This window comes from Musca domestica, unplaced genomic scaffold, assembly GCF_030504385.1.
Source record: "Musca domestica strain aabys unplaced genomic scaffold, Musca_domestica.polishedcontigs.V.1.1 4, whole genome shotgun sequence".
In the NCBI taxonomy this organism is placed as follows: Eukaryota; Metazoa; Arthropoda; class Insecta; order Diptera; family Muscidae; genus Musca; species Musca domestica.
In genome coordinates this window covers 5,753,100-5,774,672 of record NW_026712328.1, presented here as the reverse complement: position 1 = coordinate 5,774,672, position 21,573 = coordinate 5,753,100, and the positions used below count along the sequence as shown (strand labels likewise).

The window sequence follows — 21,573 nt, the reverse complement described above, 5'->3', positions numbered from 1 at the left end:
GCTATGTTTCAAAGAAGTGTGATTTTGTAATGCGTCAATCTCATCCTCCAAGACTTCCACTTTATAGGTGTTTATATCATGTTGGCTTGTGTCTTCATTTATTAATGCGTTAAGATTATTTTCCTGGAATACATTGCCATGTATGTATTGAATAAAATAACATTTTATGTACTGAAACCATACCACTTCAATTTCCAGACTGTCAGGACATTCTACGTTACCCATCATGTATTCCCATTCAACTATGGCGACTACTCTCTTCTCGATAGGGTTGAGGAATCCCTTTGTAAGCGGCATATTAGCAGTGACATTTCTTTCCCTTTTTAAGGTCTTAAATTTTGATGAGGTTTTAGACTTGAGGTCGCGCCAAACCTAAAAAAATAATAATTTATTTTAAATAGGAAGCGTAAAGAAAATATTGAACTTACCGTTTGCAATGTTCTGGAGTTTTTACCGCTCCAGAGATTTTATTTAGTTCTTCAGCAATTTCTAACCACTTTTTTCTTGCACTTCCCTTCACTGACTCCAGAAAATTGAGCAGCGCTGCGTGTTGCGCCATGCTTGCCCTGGGACATCGTGTTTTTTCCTAAAAACAGTAAAATTGTTAGAAAAAAAAATTTTGTTATACTTACATGTTATCCATTTTCAAATATGAATTTGGCATATATTTTTTTGACACTTGTCATTCCATCGATATTCGTCGGTAAATGCTATCGATTTTTTCCGTCGGTTACTTGTATTTATAGAATAACACAATCGGTATCTCAACCGACATTATTCGGTATTGAACGATACCGATTCGATAGAAAAAAAATATTAAAAAATATTAGACATATTAGACATAGGAGGACTGAAAACAGTAATGCAGCAAATGATCATTTACTGTTTCCAACAACAACATGACTGAGAGTCTCAATAAAATAAATGAAACAGTAACTAACATCTCTACTCAGGTCGTTGACCTCCAAAACAAAGATAAAGAGAGGAGCAGGCAGATAAATGAAATGGAGATGAGAGTGAAAAAACTAGAGCAAAAGATGATTGAGCGTAACATAGAAATCAACAGCGCGAATGCTGTCGGAATGGAGACAGAGACGGTCGTCAAAAAGATTGCATCTTGTATGGGTGTCAAAGTAAACGACTCACATATTGAGAACGCAAATCAAATAAAATCAAAGAATAAGATAATTGTTGAATTCTCTTCCATGCATAAGACAAGTAGAAAAGCAATAAGTTCGGCCGGGCCGAACTTTGAATACCCTCCACCATTTGGAACGAATTAGAAAATATTCAAAAAAATAAAATCCATTGAAAATTCTGTTAAAATCTTTAAAATACCTAATATCGGAAGGTGCCGATATATGCGGGGATATATACTATTGTGGACCTATATGGACAAATCTATGTCTGGGGGTAAAATACTCACAAGGAACTCCTTGTGTGGATTTTCAGATAATTCCATTGGGAAATGTGGCTAAAATCATCAAAACCTCAAATATCGGGGGTACCGTTATATGGGGGATATACGATATTGTGGACCTATATAGACAAATGCCTTTCAGGGGTTAAAGTGCTCACAAAAAATCCTTGTGTGGATTTTCGATATCGTTAACCTATATAGAGAACTCTATGACAGGGGGTAAAGTGCTCACAAAGAACGCCATGTGTGGAATTTCAGACAATTCCGTTGAAAAATGTGGCTGAAATCATCAAAATACCGCATATAAGAGGGTACCGTTATATGGGGGATATACGATATCGTGGACCTATACAGACAACTCTCTTTCAGGAAGTAAAGTACTCACAAAGAACTCCTTGTGTGGATTATCAGACAATTCCGTTGGAAAATGTGGGTAAAATCATCAAAATACCGAATATCTGGGGGTACTGTTATATGGGGGATATACGATATTGTGGACCTATATAGACAATTCCGTTTCAGGGGTAAAGTGCTCACAAAGAACTCCGTGTGTGGATTTTCAGACAATACGATTGGAAAATGTGGCTAAAATCATCAAAATACCGAATATCGCGAGGTACCGTTATATGGGGGCTATACGTAATCGTTAACCTATATAGAGAATTCTCTGCCGGGGGGTAAAGTGCTCACAAAGAACCCCTTGTGTACAAAGAATCCCTTGTGACCATTCCGTTGAAAAATATGGCTAAAAACATCAAAATACCGAATATCGGGGGTACCGTTATATAAGGGCTATACGATATTGTGGTCCTATATAGATAATTCTCTGTCGAGGCATAAAGTACCCACAAGGAACTCCTTGTGTGGATTTTCAGACATTTCCGATAAAAAATGTGGGTAAAATCATAAAAATACCGAATATCGGGGGGTACTGTTATATGGGGGCTATACGATATCGTGGACCGATATACCCCATCTTCGAACTTGACCTGCCTGCAGACAAAAGAGAGCTGTGCAAAATTTTAGCTTCCTATCTTAATTCGTTTAGACTGTAGCGTGATTACAACTGACGGACAGACGGACGGACAGGGCTAAATAATCTTAAAATTTTTCGCTGATCAAGAATATATATACTTTGTTGGATCTAAAATGATTATTTCGATGAGTTACAAACGGAATGGCGAACTTAATATACCCTCCATACCTTTTTTGGTGGAGGGTATAAAAAAGAGATTATGAAAAACTTGAAGAGACACCGAATCGATGAGTGCGTTCTTGATGGGAATAATAATTACTCAACCAATAGATAAATATATATCAACGATGAGCTTACGGCAGAAAATAGACGCATCTTATGGATGTCTTAAAACAAAGCCAAAGAAATGGGCTGGAAATTTGTATGGGCCAAAAATGGTCAAATCTACGCAAATAAGAATGAAAACTCTACACAAATTTCCATAAACAATTTCAATGATTTGAACGTATTTCAAATGTACAACAATACAAAGCAAGGAAAACAAGTTATGAACACGTTATAAGACAAAATAAAAAGCAATAACACAAAGCCTAATTTTTCAAACTTTTTATGAAAAAGTCAAAATTAAAATAAAATAAATTGAATAAGTAGAAAAAGTCTATTGCATTTTTTTAATAAATTAAATATAAAGCAAAATGAATTACCATTCTAATTTTGATGAAATTAATAAATATTGCATTAAACAGCCATAAACAATTTCAATGATTTTGAACGTATTTCAAATGTACAACAATAAAAAGCAAGGAAAACAAGTTATGAACACGTTATAAGACAAAATAAAAAGCAATAACACAAAGCCTAATTTTTCAAACTTTTTTATGAAAAAGTCAAAAATAAAATAAATTGAATAAGTAGAAAAAGACTATTGCATTTTTTTAATAAATAAAATATAAAACAAATTGAATTACCATTCTAATTTTGATGAAATTAATAAATATTGCATTAAACAGCCAATATCTTTGATACGCATGAACATACGATCCATTAGAAAACATTTCACTGATTTTTTAACTAGAATAAAAAATATAATTGGAGAAATAAAAATAATAATTCTAACAGACAAACATAAACGATGACGATAGGGGGATCAAGACACGACAGCTTCATTTTGGGATTCTAGTCCTGCTAGAACATTGCTGGAAAATGCGTTTAATCATGGCGAAAGGAGAACTTTTTTAATTGGTATGAATGCAACCATGAGTACTTAATATGAATATGATGAAGAATATTTTAGGCGACATGGGATATCCGTTAGAGCCATGGCTAATGAACCCTTCACCCAATGAGACGCCCGGCTCCTTTAGGTTTGCATATAATGAAGCTTTGTGCAAAACTAGAAACTGTATTGAAAGGGAATTCGGTGTTATGAAAAATACATGGAGGTGCCTTTCCCGTCATAGGGTATTACAATATAGCCCTGCATTTGCTGGAAGGATTGTCAATGCGTATACAGTCTTACACAACATTAAGTGCCAATATATGTAGCCTGTTCAAGACAATGTTTTTCAATATGGGCCTAGAATAAATGACGGGGAATATGAAACAGAGGGCCGGTCCCTTTTATCGGTAGCTCGCCGAATTCAGAATCAAATTATAACACAATATTTTTCATAAATTCAATGAGATATATATTAAAAAAGGAGTTTAACTGACTCTTTAAACCTTTAAATAATACACAGTTTTGATTTTCTTGCAAAAGGGTATTTTAATAATAATCAAATTTTAATATCAAATGTAGTATCATTCAGTACTATTATCATACCAAAATTCATAATTCCAGCTCTATTCCTACACTCTATACCTATTGAGTACTTTTCGTTGTTTCTAGTACGTATTTCCAAAACCAACTCAAATCTTACACACTAACAGTCACCTTAAAGTCCAATTTAAAGCACTATCCGTTCAAGCAATATCGAAGTTAGTACCATTCAGTACTTTCTCCTTATACCAACCCTACCTCCCAAACATAATTCTTATCCCAAATGTCGATATATTTGCACTATCCGTTCGCAAACAAATACAAAATGGTACCAAATTTAATGCTTTTCATACTATTAGTGTATTGTAGTTCGATTTTCAAAAAAACCTTTGGTACATCTATCCTCCACCTCATCATAGATCATTTATAACCAATTTCAGAAGTACAGCTCTATCCGTTTGTGCAAAACAAATATTTAAAATTCCCAATTTCGAAAAACCTAGTCTTATCTCACACCTACAAACCAACATTGACCAAAGTTTGAAGATTCTAGCTTCTCCCGTTTTGCCTGGGCGTTAATGAATCAGTCAGTATCCTTATAACTAAAATGTTTTATATATAGATAGATTTAGAAAAAAACCAAAACGTTATTTTGGCAGGACTTTATTTAAAATTATTTTTTTACATTTCTGATTTCTACACATGTACATAGTATCTTAAGCACATAAAATAATTTTATAATAGAAAAATTGTTACAGTACATAAAATCGTAAAATATGTGCAATTTAGATTGCTATGCATTTAAAAGGAACTTATTTCTCAATATTTGTTAAGCGCCGATCGATCTTATTGACACAATTTTCTATTCTATTTTGAGCCGCTAAAATTTCACCAAGAAACGCAAAGTTTTCCGATATTGTAACCATTGCCTGTGCAGTTTCCTTTTGGGCATTGGCAAGGATCTAAAAGAAACACAGAAACAATATGAAATGAATCAAAATAGAAATGATATTTTAAGTAAGAATTTCGAAGGCACGAATATAAGATGCCAACTATAAGAAATTAACATATTTTAGGAAAGCTACTGAAAGCATTACCAATAATGCTTCAGCTTGTGTTTTGGCTATTTTCAAAAACTCTTCTTTGTTGTTGCTGTTTTTCTTCAGATGTTTATTATACGAGGACTTGTCGATTTCTTGTGTGCTATGTTTCAAAGAAGTGTGATTTTGTAATGCGTCAATCTCATCCTCCAAGACTTCCACTTTATAGGTGTTTATATCATGTTGGCTTGTGTCTTCATTTATTAATGCGTTAAGATTATTTTCCTGGAATACATTGCCATGTATGTATTGAATAAAATAACATTTTATGTACTGAAACCATACCACTTCAATTTCCAGACTGTCAGGACATTCTACGTTACCCATCATGTATTCCCATTCAACTATGGCGACTACTCTCTTCTCGATAGGGTTGAGGAATCCCTTTGTAAGCGGCATATTAGCAGTGACATTTCTTTCCCTTTTTAAGGTCTTAAATTTTGATGAGGTTTTAGACTTGAGGTCGCGCCAAACCTAAAAAAATAATAATTTATTTTAAATAGGAAGCGTAAAGAAAATATTGAACTTACCGTTTGCAATGTTCTGGAGTTTTTACCGCTCCAGAGATTTTATTTAGTTCTTCAGCAATTTCTAACCACTTTTTTCTTGCACTTCCCTTCACTGACTCCAGAAAATTGAGCAGCGCTGCGTGTTGCGCCATGCTTGCCCTGGGACATCGTGTTTTTTTCCTAAAAACAGTAAAATTGTTAGAAAAAAAAATTTTGTTATACTTACATGTTATCCATTTTCAAATATGAATTTGGCATATATTTTTTTGACACTTGTCATTCCATCGATATTCGTCGGTAAATGCTATCGATTTTTTCCGTCGGTTACTTGTATTTATAGAATAACACAATCGGTATCTCAACCGACATTATTCGGTATTGAACGATACCGATTCGATAGAAAAAAAATATTAAAAAATATTAGACATATTAGACATAGGAGGACTGAAAACAGTAATGCAGCAAATGATCATTTACTGTTTCCAACAACAACATGACTGAGAGTCTCAATAAAATAAATGAAACAGTAACTAACATCTCTACTCAGGTCGTTGACCTCCAAAACAAAGATAAAGAGAGGAGCAGGCAGATAAATGAAATGGAGATGAGAGTGAAAAAACTAGAGCAAAAGATGATTGAGCGTAACATAGAAATCAACAGCGCGAATGCTGTCGGAATGGAGACAGAGACGGTCGTCAAAAAGATTGCATCTTGTATGGGTGTCAAAGTAAACGACTCACATATTGAGAACGCAAATCAAATAAAATCAAAGAATAAGATAATTGTTGAATTCTCTTCCATGCATAAGACAAGTAGAAAAGCAATAAGTTCGGCCGGGCCAAACTTTGAATACCCTCCACCATTTGGAACGAATTAGAAAATATTCAAAAAAATAAAATCCATTGAAAATTCTGTTAAAATCTTTAAAATACCTAATATCGGAAGGTGCCGATATATGCGGGGATATATACTATTGTGGACCTATATAGACAAATCTATGTCTGGGGGTAAAATACTCACAAGGAACTCCTTGTGTGGATTTTCAGATAATTCCATTGGGAAATGTGGCTAAAATCATCAAAACCTCAAATATCGGGGGTACCGTTATATGGGGGATATACGATATTGTGGACCTATATAGACAAATGCCTTTCAGGGGTTAAAGTGCTCACAAAAAATCCTTGTGTGGATTTTCGATATCGTTAACCTATATAGAGAACTCTATGACAGGGGGTAAAGTGCTCACAAAGAACGCCATGTGTGGAATTTCAGACAATTCCGTTGAAAAATGTGGCTGAAATCATCAAATACCGCATATAAGAGGGTACCGTTATATGGGGGATATACGATATCGTGGACCTATACAGACAACTCTCTTTCAGGAAGTAAAGTACTCACAAAGAACTCCTTGTGTGGATTATCAGACAATTCCGTTGGAAAATGTGGGTAAAATCATCAAAATACCGAATATCTGGGGGTACTGTTATATGGGGGATATACGATATTGTGGACCTATATAGACAATTCCGTTTCAGGGGTAAAGTGCTCACAAAGAACTCCGTGTGTGGATTTTCAGACAATACGATTGGAAAATGTGGCTAAAATCATCAAAATACCGAATATCGCGAGGTACCGTTATATGGGGGCTATACGTAATCGTTAACCTATATAGAGAATTCTCTGCCGGGGGGTAAAGTGCTCACAAAGAACCCCTTGTGTACAAAGAATCCCTTGTGACCATTCCGTTGAAAAATATGGCTAAAAACATCAAAATACCGAATATCGGGGGTACCGTTATATAAGGGCTATACGATATTGTGGTCCTATATAGATAATTCTCTGTCGAGGCATAAAGTACCCACAAGGAACTCCTTGTGTGGATTTTCAGACATTTCCGATAAAAAATGTGGGTAAAATCATAAAAATACCGAATATCGGGGGGTACTGTTATATGGGGGCTATACGATATCGTGGACCGATATACCCCATCTTCGAACTTGACCTGCCTGCAGACAAAAGAGAGCTGTGCAAAATTTTAGCTTCCTATCTTAATTCGTTTAGACTGTAGCGTGATTACAACTGACGGACAGACGGACGGACAGGGCTAAATAATCTTAAAATTTTTCGCTGATCAAGAATATATATACTTTGTTGGATCTAAAATGATTATTTCGATGAGTTACAAACGGAATGGCGAACTTAATATACCCTCCATACCTTTTTTGGTGGAGGGTATAAAAAAGAGATTATGAAAAACTTGAAGAGACACCGAATCGATGAGTGCGTTCTTGATGGGAATAATAATTACTCAACCAATAGATAAATATATATCAACGATGAGCTTACGGCAGAAAATAGACGCATCTTATGGATGTCTTAAAACAAAGCCAAAGAAATGGGCTGGAAATTTGTATGGGCCAAAAATGGTCAAATCTACGCAAATAAGAATGAAAACTCTACACAAATTTCCATAAACAATTTCAATGATTTTGAACGTATTTCAAATGTACAACAATACAAAGCAAGGAAAACAAGTTATGAACACGTTATAAGACAAAATAAAAGCAATAACACAAAGCCTAATTTTTCAAACTTTTTTATGAAAAAGTCAAAATTAAAATAAAATAAATTGAATAAGTAGAAAAAGTCTATTGCATTTTTTTAATAAATTAAATATAAAGCAAAATGAATTACCATTCTAATTTTGATGAAATTAATAAATATTGCATTAAACAGCCATAAACAATTTCAATGATTTTGAACGTATTTCAAATGTACAACAATAAAAAGCAAGGAAAACAAGTTATGAACACGTTATAAGACCAAATAAAAAGCAATAACACAAAGCCTAATTTTTCAAACTTTTTTATGAAAAAGTCAAAATAAAATAAATTGAATAAGTAGAAAAAGACTATTGCATTTTTTTAATAAATAAAATATAAAACAAATTGAATTACCATTCTAATTTTGATGAAATTAATAAATATTGCATTAAACAGCCAATATCTTTGATACGCATGAACATACGATCCATTAGAAAACATTTCACTGATTTTTTAACTAGAATAAAAAATATAATTGGAGAAATAAAAATAATAATTCTAACAGACAAACATAAACGATGACGATAGGGGGATCAAGACACGACAGCTTCATTTTGGGATTCTAGTCCTGCTAGAACATTGCTGGAAAATGCGTTTAATCATGGCGAAAGGAGAACTTTTTTAATTGGTATGAATGCAACCATGAGTACTTAATATGAATATGATGAAGAATATTTTAGGCGACATGGGATATCCGTTAGAGCCATGGCTAATGAACCCTTCACCCAATGAGACGCCCGGCTCCTTTAGGTTTGCATATAATGAAGCTTTGTGCAAAACTAGAAACTGTATTGAAAGGGAATTCGGTGTTATGAAAAATACATGGAGGTGCCTTTCCCGTCATAGGGTATTACAATATAGCCCTGCATTTGCTGGAAGGATTGTCAATGCGTATACAGTCTTACACAACATTAAGTGCCAATATATGTAGCCTGTTCAAGACAATGTTTTTCAATATGGGCCTAGAATAAATGACGGGGAATATGAAACAGAGGGCCGGTCCCTTTTATCGGTAGCTCGCCGAATTCAGAATCAAATTATAACACAATATTTTTCATAAATTCAATGAGATATATATTAAAAAGGAGTTTAACTGACTCTTTAAACCTTTAAATAATACACAGTTTTGATTTTCTTGCAAAAGGGTATTTTAATAATAATCAAATTTTAATATCAAATGTAGTATCATTCAGTACTATTATCATACCAAAATTCATAATTCCAGCTCTATTCCTACACTCTATACCTATTGAGTACTTTTCGTTGTTTCTAGTACGTATTTCCAAAACCAACTCAAATCTTACACACTAACAGTCACCTTAAAGTCCAATTTAAAGCACTATCCGTTCAAGCAATATCGAAGTTAGTACCATTCAGTACTTTCTCCTTATACCAACCCTACCTCCCAAACATAATTCTTATCCCAAATGTCGATATATTTGCACTATCCGTTCGCAAACAAATACAAAATGGTACCAAATTTAATGCTTTTCATACTATTAGTGTATTGTAGTTCGATTTTCAAAAAAACCTTTGGTACATCTATCCTCCACCTCATCATAGATCATTTATAACCAATTTCAGAAGTACAGCTCTATCCGTTTGTGCAAAACAAATATTTAAAATTCCCAATTTCGAAAAACCTAGTCTTATCTCACACCTACAAACCAACATTGACCAAAGTTTGAAGATTCTAGCTTCTCCCGTTTTGCCTGGGCGTTAATGAATCAGTCAGTATCCTTATAACTAAAATGTTTTATATATAGATAGATTTAGAAAAAAACCAAAACGTTATTTTGGCAGGACTTTTTATACCCTCCACCATACTATGGAGGGTATATTAACTTTGTCATTCCGTTTGTAACTCCTCGAAATACTCATGTCAGACCCAACAAAGTATATATATTCTTGATCAGCGTAAAATTCTAAGTCGATTTAGCGATGTCCGTCTGTCTGTCTGTCTGTCCGTCTGTCTGTCTGTCTGTCTGTCCGTCTGTCTGTCTGTCTGTTGTAATCACGCTATCTTTCGAATAAATTGAGATAGATGGCTAAAATTTTGCACACATGTTTATTTTTCCAGTAGGCAGGTTAAGTTCGTAAATGGGCCATGTAGGTCCACGTTTTCATATAGCTCCCATATAACGGCACCTCCGGATTTTCGGTATTTTGATGATTTTAGCGACGTTATTCACCGGAATTGTTTCAAATTTGGTATTTTAAGTTCCAAATGGATACTACACCCTAAGATAGAAAATTATCTGTGCAAGTCTATGTCTTCGTATAGCCCCCATATAACGGTACCTCCCGATATTCGGTATTTTGATGATTTTAGCGACATTATTCACGGGAATTGTTTCAAATCTGGTATTTGAAGTTCCAAATGGATACTACACCCTAAGACAGAAATTTGTCTTTGCAGGTCCACGTCTTCGCATAGCCCCAATATAACGGTACCTCCCTATATTCGGTATTTTGATGATTTTAGCGACGTTATTCACCGGAATTGTTTCAAATTTGGTATTTGAAGTTCCAAATGGATACTACACCCTAAGATAGAAAATTGTCTGTGCAAGTCTATGTCTTCGTATAGCCCCCATATAACGGTACCTCCCGATATTCGGTATTTTGATGATTTTAGCGACATTATTCACGGGAATTGTTTCAAATCTGGTATTTGAAGTTCCAAATGGATACTACACCCTAAGACAGAAAATTGTCTTTGCAGGTCCACGTCTTCGTATAGCCCCAATATAACGGTAACTCCCTATATTCGGTATTTTGATGATTTTAGCGACATTATTCACTGGAATTGTTTCAAATTTGGTATTTTAAGTTCCAAATGGATTCTACACCCTAAGACTGAAAATTGTCTGTGCAGGTCCACGTCTTCGTATAGCCCCCATATAACGGCACGTCGCTATGTTCGGTATTTTGATGATTTTAGCGACATTATTAACCGGAATTGTTTAAAATTTGATATTTGAAGTTCGTTATGGGAACTACAGTCTGTGACAGAAAATTGTCGGTGCGGGTCCAGTTTCGAATTTGAATATGGTAATGGCTTATGACAAACAATGCATATGTATGTCCACGTCGTATAGACCCCAACATAACGGCTATATTCGGTATTTTTAAAATTTTAACAGAATTTTTTAAGGATTTTATTTTTTGAAAATTTCCAAATTCGTTGTAAATGGTGGAGGGTATTAAAAGTTCGGCCCGGCCGAACTTACTGCTTTTTAACTTGTTTAAAATTATTTTTTTACATTTCTGATTTCTACACATGTACATAGTATCTTAAGCACATAAAATAATTTTATAATAGAAAAATTGTTACAGTACATAAAATCGTAAAATATGTGCAATTTAGATTGCTATGCATTTAAAAGGAACTTATTTCTCAATATTTGTTAAGCGCCGATCGATCTTATTGACACAATTTTCTATTCTATTTTGAGCCACTAAAATTTCACCAAGAAACGCAAAGTTTTCCGATATTGTAACCATTGCCTGTGCAGTTTCCTTTTGGGCATTGGCAAGGATCTAAAAGAAACACAGAAACAATATGAAATGAATCAAAATAGAAATGATATTTTAAGTAAGAATTTCGAAGGCACGAATATAAGATGCCAACTATAAGAAATTAACATATTTTAGGAAAGCTACTGAAAGCATTACCAATAATGCTTCAGCTTGTGTTTTGGCTATTTTCAAAAACTCTTCTTTGTTGTTGCTGTCTTTCTTCAGATGTTTATTATACGAGGACTTGTCGATTTCTTGTGTGCTATGTTTCAAAGAAGTGTGATTTTGTAATGCGTCAATCTCATCCTCCAAGACTTCCACTTTATAGGTGTTTATATCATGTTGGCTTGTGTCTTCATTTATTAATGCGTTAAGATTATTTTCCTGGAATACATTGCCATGTATGTATTGAATAAAATAACATTTTATGTACTGAAACCATACCACTTCAATTTCCAGACTGTCAGGACATTCTACGTTACCCATCATGTATTCCCATTCAACTATGGCGACTACTCTCTTCTCGATAGGGTTGAGGAATCCCTTTGTAAGCGGCATATTAGCAGTGACATTTCTTTCCCTTTTTAAGGTCTTAAATTTTGATGAGGTTTTAGACTTGAGGTCGCGCCAAACCTAAAAAAATAATAATTTATTTTAAATAGGAAGCGTAAAGAAAATATTGAACTTACCGTTTGCAATGTTCTGGAGTTTTTACCGCTCCAGGGATTTTATTTAGTTCTTCAGCAATTTCTAACCACTTTTTTCTTGCACTTCCCTTCACTGACTCCAGAAAATTGAGCAGCGCTGCGTGTTGCGCCATGCTTGCCCTGGGACATCGTGTTTTTTTCCTAAAAACAGTAAAATTGTTAGAAAAAAAAATTTTGTTATACTTACATGTTATCCATTTTCAAATATGAATTTGGCATATATTTTTTTGACACTTGTCATTCCATCGATATTCGTCGGTAAATGCTATCGATTTTTTCCGTCGGTTACTTGTATTTATAGAATAACACAATCGGTATCTCAACCGACATTATTCGGTATTGAACGATACCGATTCGATAGAAAAAAATATTAGAGAATTCCACTACAGGTAAGACATAGGAGGACTGAAAACAGTAATGCAGCAAATGATCATTTACTGTTTCCAACAACAACATGACTGAGAGTCTCAATAAAATAAATGAAACGCTAACTAACATCTCTACTCAGGTCGTTGACCTCCAAAACAAAGATAAAGAGAGGAGCAGGCAGATAAATGAAATGGAGATGAGAGTGAAAAAACTAGAGCAAAAGATGATTGAGCGTAACATAGAAATCAACAGCGCGAATGCTGTCGGAATGGAGACAGAGACGGTCGTCAAAAAGATTGCATCTTGTATGGGTGTCAAAGTAAACGACTCACATATTGAGAACGCAAATCAAATAAAATCAAAGAATAAGATAATTGTTGAATTCTCTTCCATGCATAAGACAAGTAAAAAAGCAATAAGTTCGGCCGGGCCAAACTTTGAATACCCTCCACCATTTGGAACGAATTAGAAAATATTCAAAAAAATAAAATCCATTGAAAATTCTGTTAAAATCTTTAAAATACCTAATATCGGAAGGTGCCGATATATGCGGGGATATATACTATTGTGGACCTATATAGACAAATCTATGTCTGGGGGTAAAATACTCACAAGGAACTCCTTGTGTGGATTTTCAGATAATTCCATTGGGAAATGTGGCTAAAATCATCAAAACCTCAAATATCGGGGGTACCGTTATATGGGGGATATACGATATTGTGGACCTATATAGACAAATGCCTTTCAGGGGTTAAAGTGCTCACAAAAAATCCTTGTGTGGATTTTCGATATCGTTAACCTATATAGAGAACTCTATGTCAGGGGGTAAAGTGCTCACAAAGAACGCCTTGTGTGGAATTTCAGACAATTCCGTTGAAAAATGTGGCTGAAATCATCAAAATACCGCATATCAGAGGGTACCGTTATATGGGGGATATACGATATCGTGGACCTATACAGACAACTCTCTTTCAGGATGTAAAGTACTCACAAAGAACTCCTTGTGTGGATTATCAGACAATTCCGTTGAAAAATGTGGGTAAAATCATCAAAATACCGAATATCGGGGGGTACTGTTATATGGGGGATATACGATATTGTGGACCTATATAGACAATTCCGTTTCAGGGGTAAAGTGCTCACAAAGAACTCCGTGTGTGGATTTTCAGACAATACGATTTTAAAATGTGGCTAAAATCATCAAAATACCGAATATCGCGACGTACCGTTATATGGGGGCTATACGTAATCGTTAACCTATATAGAGAATTCTCAGTCGGGGGGTAAAGTGCTCACAAAGAACCCCTTGTGTACAAAGAATCCCTTGTGACCATTCCGTTGAAAAATATGGCTAAAAACATCAAAATACCGAATATCGGGGGTACCGTTATATAAGGGCTATACGATATTGTGGACCGATATACCCCATCTTCGAACTTGACCTGCCTGCAGACAAAAGAGAGCTGTGCAAAATTTTAGCTTCCTATCTTAATTCGTTTAGACTGTAGCGTGGTTACAACTGACGGACAGACGGACGGACAGGGCTAAATCGTCTTAGAATTTTTCGCTGATCAGGAATATATATACTTTGTTGGATCTAAAATGATTATTTCGATGAGTTACAAACGGAATGACGAACTTAATATACCCTCCATACCTTTTTTGGTGGAGGGTATAAAAAAGAGATTATGAAAAACTTGAAGAGACACCGAATCGATGAGTGCGTTCTTGATGGGAATAATAATTACCCAACCAATAGATAAATATATATCAACGATGAGCTTACGGCAGAAAATAGACGCATCTTATGGATGTCTTAAAACAAAGCCAAAGAAATGGGCTGGAAATTTGTATGGGCCAAAAATGGTCAAATCTACGCAAATAAGAATGAAAACTCTACACAAATTTCCATAAACAATTTCAATGATTTTGAACGTATTTCAAATGTACAACAATAAAAAGCAAGGAAAACAAGTTATGAACACGTTATAAGACAAAATAAAAAGCAATAACACAAAGCCTAATTTTTCAAACTTTTTTATGAAAAAGTCAAAAATAAAATAAATTGAATAAGTAGAAAAAGACTATTGCATTTTTTTTAATAAATAAAATATAAAACAAATTGAATTACCATTCTAATTTTGATGAAATTAATAAATATTGCATTAAACAGCCAATATCTTTGATACGCATGAACATACGATCCATTAGAAAACATTTCACTGATTTTTTAACTAGAATAAAAAATATAATTGGAGAAATAAAAATAATAATTCTAATAGATAAACATAAACGACGACGAAATACAGTTCTATCAAATAAAGGGTTGTAACTCAACCTTTTTAAATAGTGAAACAAGTTAAAAAGCAGTAAGTTCGGCCGGGCCGAACTTTTAATACCCTCCACCATTTACAACGAATTTGGAAATTTTCAAAAAATAAAATCCTTAAAAAATTCTGTTAAAATTTTAAAAATACCGAATATAGCCGTTATGTTGGGGTCTATACGACGTGGACATACATATGCATTGTTTGTCATAAGCCATTACCATATTCAAATTCGAAACTGGACCCGCACCGACAATTTTCTGTCACAGACTGTAGTTCCCATAACGAACTTCAAATATCAAATTTTAAACAATTCCGGTTAATAATGTCGCTAAAATCATCAAAATACCGAACATAGCGACGTGCCGTTATATGGGGGCTATACGAAGACGTGGACCTGCACAGACAATTTTCAGTCTTAGGGTGTAGAATCCATTTGGAACTTAAAATACCAAATTTGAAACAATTCCAGTGAATAATGTCGCTAAAATCATCAAAATACCGAATATAGGGAGTTACCGTTATATTGGGGCTATACGAAGACGTGGACCTGCAAAGACAATTTTCTGTCTTAGGGTGTAGTATCCATTTGGAACTTCAAATACCAGATTTGAAACAATTCCCGTGAATAATGTCGCTAAAATCATCAAAATACCGAATATCGGGAGGTACCGTTATATGGGGGCTATACGAAGACATAGACTTGCACAGACAATTTTCTATCTTAGGGTGTAGTATCCATTTGGAACTTCAAATACCAAATTTGAAACAATTCCGGTGAATAACGTCGCTAAAATCATCAAAATACCGAATATAGGGAGGTACCGTTATATTGGGGCTATGCGAAGACGTGGACCTGCAAAGACAAATTTCTGTCTTAGGGTGTAGTATCCATTTGGAACTTCAAATACCAGATTTGAAACAATTCCCGTGAATAATGTCGCTAAAATCATCAAAATACCGAATATCGGGAGGTACCGTTATATGGGGGCTATACGAAGACATAGACTTGCACAGATAATTTTCTATCTTAGGGTGTAGTATCCATTTGGAACTTAAAATACCAAATTTGAAACAATTCCGGTGAATAACGTCGCTAAAATCATCAAAATACCGAAAATCCGGAGGTGCCGTTATATGGGAGCTATATGAAAACGTGGACCTACATGGCCCATTTACGAACTTAACCTGCCTACTGGAAAAATAAACATGTGTGCAAAATTTTAGCCATCTATCTCAATTTATTCGAAAGATAGCGTGATTACAACAGACAGACAGACAGACGGACAGACAGACAGACGGACAGACAGACAGACAGACGGACATCGCTAAATCGACTTAGAATTTTACGCTGATCAAGAATATATATACTTTGTTGGGTCTGACATGAGTATTTCGAGGAGTTACAAACGGAATGACAAAGTTAATATACCCTCCATAGTATGGTGGAGGGTATAAAAAGAGGAGGTGGAATCGCTTTATATATAAGTAATGAAATTGCATATAATGAAATAAATATAAACAGAAGGTTCTTTGAAACAATCTTCATAGAAATAACAATGAAAAATACCTTTTTGAAAATAATCCCCTGCTACCGCCCTTCCAATTTTAACATAAAGAAATTCATTGAGGAACTAGACCAATGTATAAACAAGATCAACAAAAAACATGGAATCATACTTGTAGGAGATATGAATCTTGACATTTGTAGCAATAGTTCTTTATCTAAATTATATTTGGATATGTGTGCGTCAAACGGTCTAAAGAGCTACATTGACGGAAAAACAAGAGAAGATGAACGTACAGGGAGTAGAACTTGCATTGATCACTTATTTATTAGATATAATTCTAAATTCGACATAAAATCCGCAATCATTACAACAAACATATGTGATCATTACACTATATAGCATTTTCAGATTAAATGAAACCTTTTGCAATTGAAATGAAACTTTTTGCAGCGGGAATGAAAACTTTTGCAGTGGAATTGAAACCTTTTGCAGTGGAAATGAAACCTTTTGCAGTGGAAATGAAACCTTTTGCAGCGGGAATGAAACCTTTTGCAACCGAAATGAAACCTTTTACAACCGAAATGAAACTTTTTGCAAATCAAATGAAACTTTTAGATTTTTAGAAGGAAAAATAACAAAACATTTTTATTTTTAGTAGGTTTAAAATTAAATTAACTTATTATAACTAATATATAGTTAAAGAGGAATTTTTATTGATTATTAATATTTATGTTTTTATAAATTTTTTTCTTAAAGCTTCCATAAAACACAAGTGTGGATGCAGAAAGATTGAAAAAAGTTTTTCAAGGTATTTTTTTCAAAGGACCCGAATTAGGTATCTTTTCATAATCTCCTCCATGGAAAGGAGGATATATTAAATTTGTCATTCGGTTTCTAACACCTTTAGATATTCGTCGTAGACCCCATAGAGTATATACAATCATGATCATAGTTGATTTAATGATTTCCACTTATCTGTCTATTGAAATCACGACTGCTCTATCTCCATAATCAATAAAGCTGCGAAGCGGGAATCCTTTATTAGGTAAGATTAATAGTATACAATAACTATAAAAAATTGTGGTAAAGCTTAATTTCACATTTCAGTCCTGGCCATACCTATAAAGGGCAAAATTTGTTTAAATTTCTCTTTTTAGCGTTAAGCATTTCGAATTTAATAATATGGAAGCATTTTATATGAAATCAATAAAGAACCATTTGTTATTACAATAATTGAAAATTTAAGAAATAATATAAATAAATGTAAATATTTATAATCAATAAAAAATCCTCTTTGTCAATTATTATTAATTATTAATTGAAAAATAAAAATGTTTTGTTATTTTTCCTTTTATAAATTTAAAAGTTTCATTTGATTTGCAAAAAGTTTCATTTCGGTTGCAAATGGTTTCATTTCGGTTGCAAAAGGTTTAATTTTCGCTGCAAACGGTTTCATTTCCACTGCAAAAGGTTTCATTTCCACTGCAAAAGGTTTCAATTCCACTGCAAAAGGTTTTATTTCCGCTGCAAAAAGTTTCATTTGAATTGCAAAAGGTTTCATTTAATCTGAAAATGCTATATTTGGATCCATTATGACGGAGAATACTGAAATTGAACCCTGCAGACAAGTTGTGGAAAATACAAAAATAAACAACAAAAAAGTTTGTGACCTGATAAAACTAATAGACTGGAATAAAATTATCGAAGAAACTAATGGTACAAATGAGCTATTCCTTAAAATTCACAACACTTTTCGCGAAAAATGAAATGAAAACTCAACTGAAATTAAAATAAATAAAAAGAAAAAAAGAATGACCATCAATGGTTAACCGAAGAACTTATTAACTGATGTAATATGAGAGATAATTTATACAAAAAATATGGCAAAAACAAAAGTAAAATCAATGAACAATTATATAAAAACTTCAATAACCAACTAAATAAAAGAATTTTAAATGCCAAAAACACATATTATTACCACAAATTTATTCAAACCAGACGCAATATACGTGAGACATGGAAAACTATAAATCAAGTCACTGGCAAAAAAAGTAGTAGTATAGACGAAACTATTAAAATTAATTTTCCTAATCAAAACACATATGAAATCACTGAACAATTCGCAAAACAGTTCAAATATAATGTAGAAAATATTATACATACATGCGATAAAGAAACATTGTCTAATGCTGAAACAACCATTTCAAATTCCATTTATATTGAAAGCAAACACTACAGAAGTCAAAAACATGCTAAAAAGCCTCAATACGAAGAAAAGTGCAGGTTTTGATGATATTCGGCCCATAGACTTAAAAACCAATGCAGAAATTATGGCGCCCGTGATAACTGATCTTATAAACAGAAGTATAGATGAATCTGTAATTCCGGAACTGGTCAAGACATCTATAATCCGTCCGATATACAAGAGAGGTGCTAAGTCAGCATATGAAAATTACAGACCAATCTCCATCCTTCCAATAGTTTAGAAAAATTACTAAGCATTATTGAGAGAAACGGAATTAGGGGAAATACCCTAAATTTATTTTATATGCAAATGACATGGTAGAATCACTTAACGATAGTACAACTTTCTCTTATGCTGATGACACAGCCGTAATAGTAGCTGATAAGTCGTTAGACTTAGCACAACTTAGAATTTAAAATGAAATGAACAAGCTAACAAAATGGTGTCACGATAATGGACTGGTAATAAACGCAAATAAAACAAAATTAAGGCATTTTAGATCAAGACATATGCCAACCAGGGAAATATCTATTTTATATCATGGGTATGATTGCTTACACACGAATCAACAAAGCGAAGAAAAATGCACAACAACAATTGAGTTGGTTAGTAGACAGTAACTTTAAATGGAAAAACCATATCGAAAATGTACGAAAAAAGCTACGAAAATCATCATAAGCTATCTATCATTTGAGCAATTGTGCGCCATATCACGTCCTACGACAAGCGTACTTCTCCTTGGTAGAATCCTATCTACGACATGGTATAACGGCATGGGGTAATGCAGCGGGTGCAGAACAATTGAAACTGCACAAAATAGCATATTAAAAACTCTCATGAAAAGTTTTAATAAATCAAAACCAAATCAGCAACAAACCCTAGATTATCCACAAAATGCAACACTGCCTTATACTCAATCAAACAATACGAAAACACTATACAATAACCTAAATATATTAAAAATCAAAAGTCTATATAAAACAACAATTGTGAATGCATTCGCTAATGATAATAACCTTATACAACGTATAAACCACAACCAAAATACGAGGAGACGAGTTGAAAGAAGGTGTAAGGTCCCCAGCTATAAAAACGACTATGGCAAAAGAACGGTAGCAGTGAGCCTTTCCAATACCCTAAACCAGCTACCACTGGATATACATAACAATAAAAATGAAAGTAAAAGGAAAATATCTTCATAAATTGCCAATAATATGTTTGTTTTGTATGAATTGTTTAATATCAGTAAATATTAAATTCAAAATTCTGTATATATATATATATATATATATATATATATATATATATATATATATATATATATATATATATATATATATATATAAATAAATATAAATACCTCTGTCCAATGTTACCAATGTTAACTAATTTTAACCGCTAAGACAATATGCATATTTTTGGACAGGTCTATGAAACCATATATTTTGGTTTTTCAAACTTTTATTTGTCATTCGTTGCTGTAATTGTAGTTTTTATATTAACATGCCTCTGTCATGGGCTGTTACTCTATGTATTGTAGACACGAACCATTTGCTCAAAATGTGTTCTCTCTAGTCTTTCCCATTTTAGGTCTTTGATTCAAGTTCTTTGAAATGTTTTTACCATATTTTCTTCATCGATTTTGTTGAAATTTAACATTTATATCGCGGATAGGCTGAGGAATTTATTTGCAAAATATTTCCAGCATGTGAAATATTTTTGTTATAGGTCCCATGTAATCGGGGAAGGATTTTCCATATTCTGACAAATTTGCTCAATTTATCATTCCAGTTCCTATGTATAATATATAACATCCTGGAAAATATTGTCGATAAAGTCACACTGTGTGAAATACTTTCCACACAAATGTATCTCCCAATTTGTCGTATTTTAAAGATTTAAATGATATTCAAAAGTAGGAATCCCAATTGCTAATATATGTAGCTGATACCAACTTCTTCGAGATCAACACACTTTACCCAATACTATGGAATGAAATGTTTGAGATTGACAATGCATGACCAAGGAAGTAGAGCTCTCATGTTTTAACAGCATACTGCAAAAAACGACACTAAAAAGGATTCTATAAACATTTTATTTTACTGCGACTAAAAGTAACAAGTAACAAGTAAAAAAGCAGTAAGTTCGGCCGGGCCGAACTTTGAATGCCCTCCACCATTTGGAACGAATTATTAAAATAAAATCCATTAAATTTTTTATTTTAAATCTTTACAATATCTAATATAGGAAGGTGCCGATATTTGGGGGATATATGATATTGTGGACCTATTAAGACGAATCTATGTCTGGGTGTAAAGTACTCACAAGGAACTCCTTGTGTGGATTTTCCGATAATTCCATTAGAAAAAGTGCCTAAAATCATCAAGCTACTGAATATCGGGGGTACCGCTATATGGGGGTATACAATATACGATATCAGGGGTTAAGTGCTCACAAAGAACTATTTGTGTGGATTTTCAAACAATACGATTTGAAAATGTGGCTAAAATCATCAAAATACCGAA

The 21,573-nt window shown here is 33.6% G+C and overlaps 2 protein-coding genes across 2 annotated transcripts in view; one reads left to right on the top strand and one right to left on the bottom strand.

Annotated features, from left to right (window-relative positions):
* The window catches only part of LOC101898901 (synaptosomal-associated protein 25), a 750,023-nt gene that overhangs the window by 565,005 nt on the left and 163,445 nt on the right, over positions 1–21,573 (top strand). The gene's annotated exons all lie outside the window — the stretch shown is intronic.
* Positions 11,796–12,629, bottom strand: LOC131804164 (uncharacterized). The gene is made up of 2 exons (XM_059126631.1): positions 12,334–12,629; positions 11,796–12,273 (listed from the first exon to the last, which is right to left on the bottom strand). The coding sequence occupies exons 1-2, from the start codon at positions 12,445–12,447 to the stop codon at positions 12,001–12,003; spliced, it is 387 nt and encodes a 128-aa protein (XP_058982614.1). The 5' UTR covers positions 12,448–12,629; the 3' UTR covers positions 11,796–12,000.